Raw genomic sequence first — 16,256 nt, forward strand, 5'->3', positions numbered from 1 at the left:
AATATGAGCTTGAAACTACGTTTCTTACACTTACATGTGGGCTATTTCCATGAACATCTCGGAGCTGTTAGCGACGAACCATTCCATAAAGATACCAAGGAAATGGAGAGGAGGTACGTATCGGGGAGGGTAGATCAGCTGCATAACAACTGATTACTGTCAGATGTTATAATGGCGGCTCTAGAAGTAACGCATAAGCAAGGCAATAAAAACTTTCAGAATGAATGACGTACGTTTCACAAAGAATGTAGGGACAGATAATACGTATTCATTTCAAATCAATATTCTTCTTTTTAAGTTTTTTTTTAATATTTCCTTTGCAAGCATAATAATAATAAGAATTATTATTATTATTTTGTATTATGAGGCAAAATGTTCCTTATGCTAAAATTGTAATTTTGTTTTCTTTCTTCCCAATCTATAAAATTTTTTTCGTTACAAGCCAAACAACAAGACCACTTTCGAAATCATCATACCTGAACTATGGATAATCTTATTTGAATCAAAACTTTTAAAAAAAGTTTAAATTCGCAGGTCTCTGTTATCAGAAATTAATACTGGTAATTCCAGGAAAGAAGATGGCTGAATTTATCATACTTGAGTTCTTAAGTTTCAAGCTAAATACCGAAGATTCACTTCTTGATTTGCACCTACAGAAAAGCACAGCTAGAAGAATCTTTTCGTTTTACCTAACTGCTTAAGTTTTCCATTTCCTTCAACACATCCGGCAACAGAATCACTAGGTGGAGCAGATAAGACTAGAAGAGGACTGGTTGAACACTATCCACTCTTATGGCAGCGACATTTAAACTGTCTTAAACTGCCCATTTTCCAGGATTTCAGAGTTCTTTGGACGTACAAATTATCAGGATAATTTGTACTCTTATCTCAATAGCATAATTATTATTTCAGAAAACGGCAATAACTTGAGTGATTATGTTTTAAGTTTGATCGAAACTTCGATGGGTAAACAATGGTAAGGTATGCCTGGTTTTGGAAATTTTTGGCGCATCCCACTATACAGGCATACTGCTCTAGTTTTTATAGTCGAAAGCAGTTTCGAATAAAGAGACATTCAAGATTGTTTCTAACGGCTTCCAAACCAGAACTCTCCAAAGCAAGTGACAAAACCATTATAATGCAAAGGTGGATGGCAGACATGAACTGTGTCTGCTGATTTTATTGGGAATATCTGAAATCATTCATGTACCATATAGCAACCTTAGGCAATATGCAGACTTATGGTATCATGTTGAGGTACATAATAAGGTGACATAAGCATCGCTACTGTTATCTACCTCAGATACCAAAGTGAGGAGTTTACAGTGAGCCTCCAGTTGGCACAACATTAAAGACACTGCACTATGAGCAGAACCAGTCAATCTGATGTAACGTTGGGTAATGGAAGAACCAAATTTGCAAGTGGAAAAAATTCTTGTGCATGTCTAATCAATCCTCCCCAACACACCCTTCAAAATTATCACCAAGATGTCGGATATCTAGAACTTATTGATCCTAGAAATACCTAAATCTTTGTAATTAACGATATTTATGGATTAATGCCTGGAACAAAATCTTTCGGTAATTAAACTCTGATTTGCTTTTCAGTGCAATTTCGTTCATGTGCGGCTTATTACTTGGAATGCCTAGTTTTTAAAATTTCATATCGTCGTAACTGACCTCAGACCTGAAAGAATCATGTATTGTGAAAGCTCTTTTGCAAGAGAAAAACAATTATCATACAATGATCGTCTCCGAATACCAGTCATTACAAAGATAGTGTGATAAAAATTTTAACAGATGGTATGGTGCACTCATGGTATCAAGTTTAGATACATAATTCAATAGAAAGCACTGCTAACGATAAAGGCATCGGCACAGGCATTCTTATTAAGAAAACGTCCGTGATTGCAGAAGAATGTCATTGTCTCTTGACAGCGACAGGAGTGACCCATCCCTGAATATTTAGGAAGGGAAAGGAATCACTCCTATCACGATCAAATATACTGTGTAACATTAGAGGTATTCAAGCTAATCTTTCACGTTATCAGAAACAGTTTGTTGCATTAGTTCGGACCAAGTGAGATCTTTGTAGTATATTTTAAAGGGAAGGGGCGAATAAATGCGTTAATTTAAGGGAGATGCTATGCTAAAAGATACAATGTTTAGTACAATTCCGCCTAACAACTTTATTACGCTCCCTCGCTATTTCCTGGATAAGTACAGTATTTGACTGTGGAAATTGCTCTGGCGTACTTTCTTAAAATATTGCGAATGGAAGTTCATGTTCATATAATTAGTAAATACTTGAAGAAAGAGATTGAGTACTTACTTGTCAAGAAGATTATCGCCGTATCTACTTGCATGATGAAATAATTCGAACTGCGTCTTCTCCAAGGCTAAAAAATAAATCGATAACAAAAGTGTAGAAAATCATCACGAGACAGGGATATAAAAATATTTACATATCGCAGTTCAAATTATTAGGCACGTACAGAGTTTACAGAATACTGTACTACATCGCTTATAGAATAAAAAGGACTGTTTACGGATGACAAATCCGTACATTGTACACTTCTCGCATAACAATGATTGCAATATGGGTTGCTGTTTGGCTTAACTCAAGATAAACCTAACGCCTTGCGTGTACTGCAATGTCTAGCTACGTGCCTCCTTTTAGGAAATATCGAGATTTGATTCCAGTGGCCGACAGCAGGAGCCTTTAGAGAGATTTTCAGATGATAGCTGAGCCAGCCAGTCGGGAAAATATGCAAGGTTTGCTCTAGTGAACTGACCACAGAAATATGGGATACAGCTCATAGTGTGATCTGATATAACAATAACTCCATTCCAGCACCAGACTTAAAAGACAGTAAAAATCACTTAAAGAGTGGCTTAGGAAATGCTGAACTTTATAAAAATAATTTTTTAATTAACAATTAAAAATTAAAATGAAGGAGTAGGTAACCAAAGCAAACTGTGCCTAGCGCCATTTTGAGGCCACGCTGAATTCGTTGTTTGTGTCCGAAACGTATTCATCGATCCATCTAAGTTTAAGTAAAACTATGCAATATGAATATTTGTGGTTAACCTGTTTCTTGCGGAATGTCAGTATTACGGTAAAGTAAAGGTAAAGTGTTCTTTGTCTAACGGCCCCAGGGGGTTTCCGGGCGGGCCCTGCCACCTAATTTCCTAAGATTTCAGTGGAAAGGACAAAAAAAAAAAAGGGTTCAGTTAGAGTAGGGCTGAAGACTGAATTGGGGGGGGACAGATAGAAGTATGGGGGATGATAGGGAAGGCAACCCCAGAAAGGTCAGTGGGGACTGGCTCCACCAGGAGAAAAAAAAAAGGGGGGGGGACAGAAACCAGTCCCCTCCCTACCAGAAGAAGAGGGTTTAAGAACCGAGTTAGGGCACCCGGTTCAGAATGCCAGGGGTATTCTGAGGGGTATCATATCCTAATATGATACCCCTTTGAATCTTACATTAGGAGCATTTGATTTTATGCAAAGCAGAAAGTTTATAAATGTCACAAACCACAGGTTCAGATTAAAAATTAATTCTGGGAAATGTGAACAACGACGTGGAAAAAATGTCACAGTCTATGTTTCTCCACTACAGTTCTAATGAAATAAATTATGACAACGTTGAGGCTGATTCTATTCGCAGGACAGCAATACAATTTCTGTGTCTAAAACTTTTGGTGGCCCATGAAGATTATGGAGCCAAGTCGCAAGTCTGTTTGACCACTTGTGGAAAAACAAGACAGTCAAACAAAGGAGGGGGAGACCTATTTTGAACACGATTTATAGAGTTTCATATTTGGATCCACCTTTTGAAGTGAAACTTTAGGCGAGCCCCAGGCAATTTTCACATGGGAGTAACTTGCGTCCGTGGAGTGACAAATGCGACACGAAATAACGTACGCTGTACGTAGCAGAGACGCATGATGCAATCATTACCCCTACAGTGCGGCTACGGCGTAACTCGCATTGTGTCGCGTTTACGTTTTAAATCGCTATATCTCAGCTTCTAGAAGTCCGATTTTAAAAGTTTAAAAACCAAAACATTTCTTTCGTCATTCTTTACCGTATTTCATAAAAAATTTCGACGGAAAAAAATTTATAATTCAACTTGCCGAAGACTAATCGTGAGGGTTGTAATGCGACCACCGAAACCACCTCTATTGAGTACAAAGGAGAGATCTGTAATAAATTGTAAAATATAAACCACTGTAAGATTGAAATAATAACCGTTTCAAAAGATTCTAAAGAAGTTTCACTTAACTTCTGCTATGCGTGCTCGGCACAATTTTTTTTTCTTCTCCCCCACTGAATGTGAGTTTTTTTTACTGTTTTGATCATAATTTTTTCTTTTTACAAAATCATATTCAAAGTTTGCCAGTTAAATATAATTCTTACAATTTGCTGTCATGGAGATTGTGGAAAAAAAAAGAAAGTCTCATATTTCGCTACTTTACCCTCTACGGTGGGTAAAGTAGCGAAATTAGTCTTCCTCATTCGGGAAGGGTCGAAGCTAATTCATTATTTGAACATGATACTGGAGTTCCGGTATTGCAAAGTTACTGAACTCTTGTCCTACACAAATATAAAACAAAATACGAGAGGCCACTGTAACCAATAGGTCAAACGCCAGGTCATAGTAGAACGTGTTTGAGTTGACCGTGGTTTGAGCTCGGTGATGTTCTTGTATTTTCTCTAGCTTGTAAACTCCTCTGACCCCATGTAGCCGTTGGAGCGTATATAAAGTGAATTTAATATAAATGTGTTTGTTTGGTTTTTTTTTTCATTGTTTCTTTACGAATTCTGCCCTTGCGATAAAATGGTGAATGTGAAGAGTCAGTTTTTCAACTCCCGTTCTATACCACGTATGATAAACCTCATGACACGCGAAACTGGAGTGTGCTACTTTCTTTCATACCTCTCGCAGCAGTGATTTAGGGGCGGAAAAGAATGCGGACTTTTTTGCCTTTCTTCTCCACACAGGTAATTATCATTATCTTTTGGGTCTTACAATAATGTTCACTCTATCATGCTTAAAGCCAACCCTATTTACTACCGATGGGTATGTGGTAGTATCTCGCAATCATCATGAAATACATACTACCGAATATACCACACCGTTTAATACACTAACAGAGATTATACAAAAGAATCGGTCGAACAGGGGAAAGAAATGCTATTTCAAATTTTTTGTCTTTATTATGACTCTCTCTCCACCCTCCAATATGTTTTTCGCTTTAGTTTGAATGTCCAAAATTAGTGGTCCCATATTTGAGCTGCTACTCTTAGGTTTCTTTTAACAATTATACTTCTTTCTTTGAAACAGCATATCTGAAAATCGATTAGTCTGGTCGGGAAGAATACGCAATCCAATCACAATAAGCTATTAACTGGAGTTGATCACTGCGTATGACCATGATCTTCACCTTCATCTTCACGACCGGGAAAAAATCGATTCTCACAATGCGATTTTCATCTTGCTTAACATCAGTTAATTATGATCCTACCTTTATTAACTTAAATCTGAACTATTTAAGGATGCCACAAGAGTCTAAGACACGAATAAGGACCCTGTGACTAACCGTACTGCAAGGATGCTTTGTACAGACCGTCAAGATGTTTAAGTTACATAATATAAAACACAGCAATGTAGCTTTTTATGTGTAGGAAATCTGGGAATTACCTGAGATTTACAAAGATTATACAGTATTTTAAGATAGCACTGAAAAGAAAATGAAGATTGGCCATGTTATTGGCAATGAAGTAATCGAAACGTCCACGTTGAGTTTGAATCGGCCTCTAAGTTCAAAATGTATCTCACTGCAGAATTCCTTGCTTTTGATGAATATGGATCATTAATACACGTGGTAACACTTTTGAAGAAGTTCTAGAATACCAGTGGAGAAATGGGATACAATTCGAAGAATAACTCTGGGGGAGAGCCGACCCTTTGAGGACTGTATGAGCTGAGTTATTCTGAAAATAATTGTTCCAGGGTACATTTATTAAAAAAAAAACTCGCCAAGGCCTCAGTAATAAAAGCAATGCCCTCTTTAAGAGTGAACTGAACCACAGGGGAGTGCGCCCGTGATGGATTTAAATAGGTCACGAGAGATATGCATATTACTAAACGAATTGCCCAAATCCAGATTTTTATATTAAAGCTAAAGCGAACTTACTTTCACACCTATTAATGAAGCCATTTAATAAATTCAACTTTAATAAACTCAACTATTGCTGAAACTTATTTTCTGTTTTCATAAAGAATTCGAACTCAGCCAACCATCAGATCTCGAGTGGAAAAATCTAAACATAATAATATTAAGAGATATTTTGGCTACTTTTCAATGGATCGCGTATACAATGAAGGAAGACACTTAACCGGAGTTGGGAAAAAATTCCTTCAAGAGTTCAGACTCTTTTCCATCACTCGGTTGTTTTAAATTAATGCTACTTCATATCTATCCTGGGTAAAAAATAAAATTTCCTGGCACATTTCATTTCATTACTAACATGAGCTCACTCCCAACGCAGCCTGCGATGACGAATTCGCCAGCGAAATGTTAGGAGTTTGTTTCAAAGAAGTGGCTAACAATATCGACAAAGCTAGCAGTTTGCGTGTTGTAAAGGATGGAGGAGTGTGGTCTTTTTTATTACAGCTCCGTTAACCTGAATATTTTACTCCTCTATGCGGGGATCATTTGTCTTTGAAAAGCACTCCTACCTGCCATTAATATTTTTGCTAATATATTGTCATGTTAGTGCATTCAAAGGGCTACCAGACAATCAGATCACATTCACAATTTTGGATAATGCCATTTCTGGCTTTTCCTCTCCACTGCGTTCCTACAAGCGCGTGTCTAATGCCTCTTGTCTTACTTCACGTGGAACAGTTATCCGTTTTTCAGAACGTTCTTTTTTTGTGGGTGACTTCATTGTTACTGATGAAGCTGCCGCCGTTATCATTTGTCAGTTTTTTGCCGGGCGTCGAAAGACACTGTTAATTGTTTTGCTTTCCTAATGACTTCGTTTGTGTCTTCCTTAGCAGACGGCCAGTTTAATAATTTCACGGGGCCCCCAGTACGTTGTGATTTACGACTTTCAGGCCACCGAGCCTACTAGTCATGTTTCTGAATTACTTTCAGGCCTAACAAAGATTACTCCAGTGGTAAAAACATCTATTTTTTAATTACCTCATTCTTAGTTGCTCCCGTTTTGAGTTCTTTGTTTCTGCACTTCATCATCTGTGCAGTCAGGGAAACCCCCTCACACTGCCCTTATACTGCACTGCGGTCTGCCACAGCCGAATATTTGCATGCCATTGAAAAAGTGGCAAAAAACTCCCGCATCCTCGCACCAGCATTTCTTCGTAATAAATAGTATTTTCTGCCAATGGATGCGGAATTCTGAAATACTCTGAGAAAGGCCACCAATCTTATTTTAATATCATTACAAGGAAATCCTTAAAGTAAGCGCTGGCGCCGCAGAAAAAAAAAAACCCATTTAGAAGAAAGATTATTAATGCCAGAATTGAAACACTCGATTTTTATGGATAAATTTAGGTATTTTGGAAAGCCATGCTAATGGTTGCCAGAAATTGTTTTGATAGCAGACAAGCGATCAAAGAGCCCCCCCCCCCAGCATGCGAGCCAGTTTTCTGCCTAGATCGTACAAATTCTGGCTGGAATTGGGGGGAAGGGGGGGTTGTTTCTTCATACACTATTTCTTACACAAACCGCATTTCACCTTTAAGTATTCTTTCTGGAATACGATTTCAAGATTATGACGTGTGGAAAATGGAAATTTCCATTAAATGCATCGAAGCTTCCTTTTATAAGCAACCCTGAAGCTGGTACATCTTATCTTGAACAGCCTTAGTATGTTTAGTAGAAAAGCAACGTTTTGATGAAGGATAAGATTAGATTTTAGGGTAGAATTAGCATGATCAAGTATTTTTCTGACAAGACCTGAACAAGCGTTGGTATCAAAAGATTTAAAACAGTAATCCAACCAGTGAAAAGAAGAACAGAAATCATGCTGCTCCTCCCATTTTTCATTACTTTAATACCAAACAAGAAAAGGATGAAAACTGCCATGAGAGAGAGAGAGAGGGGGGGGGACTCCACTGGAGAAGAGACCATTGGTCCGGTGGACTTGAGAGTACAACAGATGAGACAGTTTCTATGAACAGACGCATATAAAACTTTGCCACTGGCCAGGCCACCAAAATCAACCCTATTTATATATTAACTCTCTCTCAGACCACTCCAAGTACTTTCCAGAAAACTCCACTTCGGAGTGCATACACAGGTTAGCTTTTCCAACTTAACAGCATAGAAATTAACTCTAGGGATTCTACCTAAACTACATGAATTAATAAATTAATTACGATACACTAATAGTCTTTGTAAAAATGCTGTAATTCTTATACATTGGATGTCCTCGTAAATTGGATATTATATAATATATAGTGTAAAATATTGTAATTAAGATTCATAACAATGTCGAATCTTATCAAATTACCCATAAAAGAATTATTTTGCAAACCAATGTTGAAACGAAGCAACTGTAACTCTACAACTTTTACTAATACACCTTAACTTCTACAACTTTAATTTGTATTGGTATTTCTGGCGCGAGGGCCATATTGCGCCTCACAACAACTTTAATTAATTAATTATGTAACATAATTACATTATTAACAGACTTTTGTAAAACTTTCTGGAAAATTGTACCTCACACCAATGTTCCAACCGAACAAGTCTGAAGACGGGAAACAGCGAGTTCTTGAAATGCAGCCAGAATTGAGCATTGAGGTGTTTCAAGTTTTCAAATTTTAGCAGTTCAATAATAAATTACTTAATTATTTATGCTAGATTGAGACTGATTGAGATTATGTGTAGTCGCAATTGATTATCTCATAATGATTAACAATCATGTAGTATTTTAGCTTTCCTAAAGTATATTGCACACGTTGATGGTAATAGCCACATAGTGCAAGGAAGCAATAAGCTTTTGCTTCACCGGCAGGGAAAAAAAATAATAAATAAGAAGAGTAGACAAGAAAATACAAATTATTTGCTGCCCTCCTCACATAGGTAACTATCCAGTTGACCTCTGAATTTATTCAAACTGTCGGCCTCAACTATCTATGAAGACAACCTTTTCCAGCAATCACTGGCTAAAAGAAAACTTCCTACAATCTAGCCTAAACCTCTTCCCCTGTAATTTGAATTTTTGCCCCCGAGTTTTGGAATTCTCTATAACAGTGAAAATTCTACCTTTCTTCATTTTACTAACCCCTCTCAGAGCCTTAAAAACCTCAATCGGTTACCTCTGAGGTGCCTGGTTGCCAAGCTCTGTAGCCCACATATATGGAGTCTTTCCTCATGTGGACGCCCTTTTGCCGATCCCATCATGTGAGTTGCCCATCTTTGGACTCTTTCAAGAAGCTCAATGTCTTTTTTCAGATGAGGTCGCCATATCTGAACACAACATTCCAAATGTGGTCCTACAATTGCCATATAGAGTGGCCTATGACCTCCATATCTTTACAGGATGATCTTCGATAAATAATCGATAGGACACCATGGGCTTTCGTGGATTTACACTGCTTAGAAAACTCCTATCTGCCCATATTGTAACTCCCATACCCCATCTTCCTTTACTGTTTTTAATTCAATCCCACCAAGTGCATAATTTATTTTGGGACTGCTATTTTCCAAGTATAGGACTTTGCATTTTGCTACATTAAAACATAGTTGCCACTTTTATGACCATTCTTGCGGTCTGTTCAAGTAATCCTGAAGGAACGGTGCTTGGTATTCAAGCAGCGAACAATCAAGTCAATGTCCAGAGTATTCACATTTACCAAACTGAAAGTTTCCGTGGTTTTAAACAGAAATTTAAAAACAAACGGCCATAGAATACGGCAGTATTTGATTTTTTTTATGAAAATCAGTTTATATCTTACATCTCCAATTTTTCTTTTTTTTTTTCTTTCTTTCTTTCTTTTTTTTTTTCTGGGGATTTATTTATTGTTATTTTTTTTATAGCGACTCCAAACAGGAACGTATGCAGAACCTTTAATACTTTAGTATCATGCATGGGCTGAAGGCCGAGAAGGTGGGCGATAATTCTTGACACTTGACTTCCATTTTTGTAGACTGGAATTTTCTGAAAATACACGCGATGGGGCGCTGTTACACAGAAGAGAATTGGAAGGGAAAGAGGAACCGTTAGTTTGGCCAGTTTGGATTTACATCCAGAATATACTTAAGGTCTGCCTCGTGTTTTCGCATGATCTGTTATGGGATATTCTTCTTCTTCCTTGGAATCAAGAATATTTACTGCAGTGAATATTCTTGATTCATGAATTTCATCAATGGTAGAATTGTTACTAACATTTTATACAGTGTTTCCTTTGCATTAGTAACACCGTCTTGTGTAGGAACGGACCGGTACGTGACGCTGACGAAGGCTGAAAGTTGGGAACGGCTTTATATGGCTGACATAAGGTTGTAGTTCGCACACGTGGCCATCAATTTTTGAGTGTCTGCGAGGAAGAATGGATCGGCGTGGAGATCTTGGGGCAAGACGTGCAGGTTCCAGTGTCTCGAAAACTGCCAGCATAGTTAAGTGCTCCAGTTCTATGGTGTCACGAGTCTACCTCGATTGGCTCAACACTGGTCAAATAACCAACCAAAGGTCATACGTGAGACAGCCACATGTGATCGACGCCCGTGGTGAGTGTCAAGTCTTCTGTCTCGTCTCGTAACACATCAGCGACGCAGCACAGCTAACCACCCAGTACAACGTGGGAATAACAAGAAATATCCACAGACTTGCTCTGGATATTAGCTCTTATAGGGAATGGCAATGAAGAGCCTTCACGTGTACCCATGCTCACTGTGAGACATAAGGAACTGCATCTTGAATGGGCACTTCAGAACCAACACTGGACCACCGACATATGGAAATCTGTCGCTTGGTCTGATAAATTCGGTTTCCAGCTCTATCATACTGATGGTCGTATCTGTATTTGGAGAAAGAAATGAGGCCATAGCATTTGGATAACTGCTGGTGTTTGGCAGGCTGGAGGTGATGGTGTTATGGTTTTGGGACTGGCATGTCCTGGGTCCTCTGATCACCAGGAATGAAGAAAGACGGACTCGAAGACCACGAATGCAGAAATGCGCACGAAAAAACTATTCATCTGAAGTACAAACATAGTAATCGGCGACTAATGGAAAAATATTTTAAAAACAAAGCTGAAGGTTAGAGAAAAATAGGTTTCAAATGATGATGGCTGCATCAACATTCACGACAAAGATAACCACTGAACGGCACCAAATAAATATTCAGGGCGAAAGCCTTATTTGAAAATGCATGCTCTTACTCAAACTGTTGTTTCCATCCTGACTGGGGTGGGTATGTAAGCACACTTAAGTAAAAACCTCACGACCCAGTGATGAGAAATATTCACAATATGTGTGAGATTTCTAGGTGATAAATTTCAAAATCAAACAAATATTTAGGGCAAAAAGTAATCATTCTAATTTCCGAAAAGGAATTTTTTTTCAGAGTTGTATCGAGTTGTATTTCAGAGTAACTTTCGCATAAAGCAACTCAATACTGAGTTGTTTTATGCGAAAGTTATTAAGAGAAATCGAAACAAGTGTTCTCGTAGATTATTCAAATTGGCACGAGTGTTTTAGGGCAATATCCTCGAAAGTTGCTGAGAAAAATCGAAAATTCCAACATTAGATGCTACTTCAAATTCAGAAGTGAAGTGACCATTTAGTGCACAGTATATTGAAAGAAACCATAAAAAAACAAACTGAGACTTTTCTTATTCTATAGCAGTTGCATTTCATAACTCATTACTGAAAAACAATATCTAAAAATTCCTTTTAATTTAAAAAAATTTACAATGCAACTTACTCCTCCCACCCATCCCCTAGAAAATCAAAAATGTAGGCTAGGAAATCACGGCTTCCTTATATCTGAAACTGATTTTGTTCCCTTTTCTCAAAAAATAAAAATAAATAAAATAAAATAAAAAGAGTAGACGCATTAGCCTAGTTTTAGAAAGAAATAACAACAACAAAAAAAAAAAACTAAATAAAAAATACACTTAATGAAAAGAATGTCGGGTCATGCAGACTACATGCATTTTGCTAAATTTAGCGGTACAAAACATGGAAAGCTTCTTTCATTGCCAATCTGTCTTCACCTTAAAGATTAATTTCCAACACTCCAATAAAAGTTAGAAAGGGTTTTATTTCTAGTAAATGCGATGTGAAAGTTTATTAGAATTATTATTGATGCACGATTTTGAGAGCCAATCTATAAATACTTATTACAGATGACAGCGATGAAGAAAACAAACGGTAACAACGTTGGAACCCGTTTAAGATTTAGTGAAGCTGCGCAGACTGGTAGCAGTAATTTACGATGCTGTATAATAGAGCAGTGAATGGTTTTGAAATGCAGAAATAACTGTTTTACTTTGAATTGCCACGGTGTTAGGTACACGTACCTAATAGGGAGTAGATCCCCGTTCTCGCATTCAGAACAGCGTGGATTCGTCACAACTTGAACTCAACGAGAGCGTGCCATAAGGACGTTGGCCATGTTGACTCAATTGCTTCCCGGAATGATTGTGGATCTCTATTCCGAAGAGCTCGTCCCACCTCATCCCACAGGTGGTCAAATTAATTGAGATCTGGTGAATTGGTGGCCACCGAAGAAGGCTGAATTCACTCATTAATGGAACCATCATCATCATCATCAGCCATTTTCAATCCACTGCAGGATGAAGGCCTCTCCAGCAACTTTCCAGTTCCTTCTGTTTTGAGCACTGGCCATCCATTTACTACTCAAAAACTCATGAATTTCATCTATCCATCTCCGCCTTTGTCTTCCAGGTTTTCTTGTGGCTCCTCTTGGGTACCATTCTGTTATTTTCTTAGTCCATCTGTCATCATGTCTTCGAGCTATGTGTCCTGCCCAAGACCATTTTAGTTCTTTAGTTTTGATAAGAATGTCCTTTACTTGAGTTTGCTGCCTAATCCATGTGTTTCTCTTCTTATCTAACAGTCTGATTCCCAATATAATTCGTTCCATTCTTCGCTGTGTAGTTCTTAGCTTCTCTTCCATTCTTTTGGTGAGTGCCCAAGTTTCACTTCCATAAGTCATGGTGGGGAGTATACATTGATTCATTATTTTACGTTTCAGACAAACTGGGATATTGCTCTTCAGTATGTGACTATATTTCCTGAATGCTATCCATCCAAAATTTATTCTTCTCTTGACTTCCAGCCATTTATCATTATTACAGCTAATAACTTGTCCCAGATAAGTATATGACTCCACCTTTTCAATTACTGCTCCTTCAATCATTATTTCCCTTTCCGTGGCATACTTGTTCATCATTACTTTTGTTTTAGCCATATTCATTTTTAGTCCAAAATCCTTACTAACTATGCATAACTGATTAAGATTTTCCTCTAATTCTTTGGGATCGTGGCTTATGACCACAATGTCATCTGCAAATCGTAAATGGTTTAGGTACTCTCCGTTCACATTGACTCCTTTCTGCGACCAGTCTAATCTTCTGAAAGCTTCCTCAAGCGCAGCAGTAAACAGCTTCGGAGATATTGTGTCTCCTTGTCGAACTCCTTTCTCGATTTTAAATTTGCTACTGTCTTTGTCTAGTCTAATAAAGGATGTAGCACTCTCATATATTTTCTTCAAAATCATAATATATGGAGTATCTATGCCTTGTCTTTCCAGTGCCCGAAACATTGCCTTATGCTGTATGGAGTCAAATGCCTTTTCATAATCCACAAATGCCAGGCATAATGGTGTTTTATATTCATTTGCTTTCTCCATTAGCTGTGATATTACGTGAAGGTGATCCATAGTTGAGAATCCTGTCCTAAAGCCAGCTTGCTCTTTCGGTTGATTCTCATCCAGTATTCTTTCTAATCTGTTAGTAATGACCCTTGTGAACAACTTGTAGATATGGGATAACAAGCTAATTGGTCTATAATTTCCAATTTCTGATTTATCTCCGTTCTTATGCAGCAAAACTATGATTGCATTATTCCACTGCTTAGGCATCACACCTTTTCTAATGCACTTTGTGAAGAGCCTTGCCAGTTTTTGTGTTATGTCTCTTCCTCCCAATTTTAACAACTCTACAGTAACTTCATCTTCCCCCGGGGCTTTCCGATTCTTCATTTTCTTCAATGCATGTTCTACCTCATCAGGAAGAATATCAGGTATGTCGTATGTGTTGCTACTTTGCAATCCATCTTCCCCACTGCTGGTATCATTCCCTCGCTCCTTGTATAATTCTCTATAGTAGTCTTCTGCTATTTGAATTATGCCTTCTCTGCTGTTTATAAGTACACCATCGCTATTCTTCAGTTTCAGTATCATTTGTCTTTCTGTATTACTGCTCATGGCTGCTGATTTAAATCCTTTGTTTTCCCTTAATGCTTGTTCTACTTTTCTTGTGTTAAATCTTCTTATGTCCTCTCTGAGTCTCTTTCTAATGGCTTTGCATAACTCAGTATACTCAATTTTCTCCCTGTCAGTGTTTTTCTTGCTCTTCATTAGTCGTCTTTGGTTCATCATGACAAGTGTTTCTTGACTAATTTTTTCTTCTTTGGATTTCTGTTTCCCTAGAGGTTTCTTGGACTTTATCACTTTCAGAAAGTTGTAATATTCCTCGTCGATATCTTGGTCCTGAGCAGTCTGCAGAAGCTCAAACTTGTTCTTAAGTTCCAGTACATACTGCTTTTTCTCCTCCTCTGTTATTTCAAAGACCTTTGTATTATTTACTCCAGTCAGTTTTTTCCTTTCCTTTCCTACATCTATATCAAGTGTACATCTTACCATTCTGTGATCACTTCCAACATTTACCTTATTCAGGACGGTAACATCACTCACAATATATCTTCTGTTAGTGAGGATGAAGTCGATTTCATTAGTTGTTAATCCACTTGGACTCTTCCATGTCCACTTTCTGTTCACCCTTTTCTTGAAAAAAAGTGTTCATTACTGACAGTCCTTGAGATTCTGCAAATTCCACAAGTCTTTCACCTCTTTTATTTCTTTCACCAATTCCAAAATTTCCTATAGTTCCTCTTTCTGCGCTGTTTTGCCTTTTTCCAACCTTAGCATTGAAGTCCCCCATAATAATAGTGTAGTGGGTTTTCTGCTCATCTAGAAGACTCTCAATTTCAGTGTACATTTCTTCAACCTCTTCATCATCATGGCTCGATGTTGGTGCATAAATCATTATAATCTTTAGCTTGTATCTCTTAGAAATCTTGAGTATTAGTCTTGACACTCTTGGTGATGTACTTTTGAATTCCAAAATGTTGTTTTTAAAATCTTTATGGACCAGAAACCCAACTCCACCTTCACTCACTAATGGAACCAGTTCTATACAATTGTGTTATTATCCAGTTGGAAGAACCCAATCGCAGATATATGCCCTGAAGTCATAAAAATATATGCCTGGCCAGAAACAAATTCCAGATAACGTGTTTTCCGGGTATCAAGTAGCATCAGGGTATCAAAGGGTGGAGGGGCAATGTGCACTACGAAAACGCTCTCCCACCATTAAAAACGCCACCACCAGCCTGCACTGTTGACAGCTAGTAGGGTGAATCTATAGACTCATGCTGTTTTCGACATATTCTGGTCAGCGTGAAACATCAGGCACCTCGATTCATTAGACAATGCAACGTTTTTCTAATCCTCCACCGTCCAGTGTTGGCGTTCCTGAACTCAATATAACCGTACCTTCTCACTACCCCACCCCTTCCCCCAACCTGGGTGGTACCCCTGCCTTCGCCTGGTCGGTAACCCCGTTGCCACTTGTCAACTCCAGGCAGGATGGGCATTCTACTCCAGTCATCAGCTGCGATAGTCCATCTGTATCAAGTTACGAGTTATGCGTACTGGAATCCTGTTTGGTGACCACTGTCGTACTGGATTTTATTTGACTGACCATTGCATTTCTGTATAAATCTTGACAGCCTCCTTTGGTCTCTTGCATCAACGAGCTGTTTCCGACCACAGGATCGCTGTTGGCTGAATGTTATTTGAACAATCTCAACACACCTACACAGTGTGTATCGAGACTGTTCGATACATTATGTAGGACATACAGTGTATTGTTCCATACACGGATGTCCCAACAGAGTTGCAGCTT

The 16,256-nt window shown here is 38.1% G+C and overlaps 1 protein-coding gene across 1 annotated transcript in view; it reads right to left on the minus strand.

Annotated features, from left to right (window-relative positions):
• Window positions 1–16,256, minus strand: part of LOC150081831 (protein CASP-like) — a 448,000-nt gene that overhangs the window by 178,273 nt on the left and 253,471 nt on the right. The window contains exon 4 of the mRNA XM_090380333.1: window positions 2,333–2,399. Within this exon, the coding sequence (XP_090236459.1) occupies window positions 2,333–2,399 (67 nt within the window). The remainder of the gene's footprint in view (window positions 1–2,332; window positions 2,400–16,256) is intronic.

The sequence above is a fragment of the Mastigoproctus giganteus genome, chromosome 8 (assembly GCF_048544385.1).
Source record: "Mastigoproctus giganteus isolate SK-2022 chromosome 8, ASM4854438v1, whole genome shotgun sequence".
NCBI lineage: Eukaryota > Metazoa > Arthropoda > Arachnida > Uropygi > Thelyphonidae > Mastigoproctus > Mastigoproctus giganteus.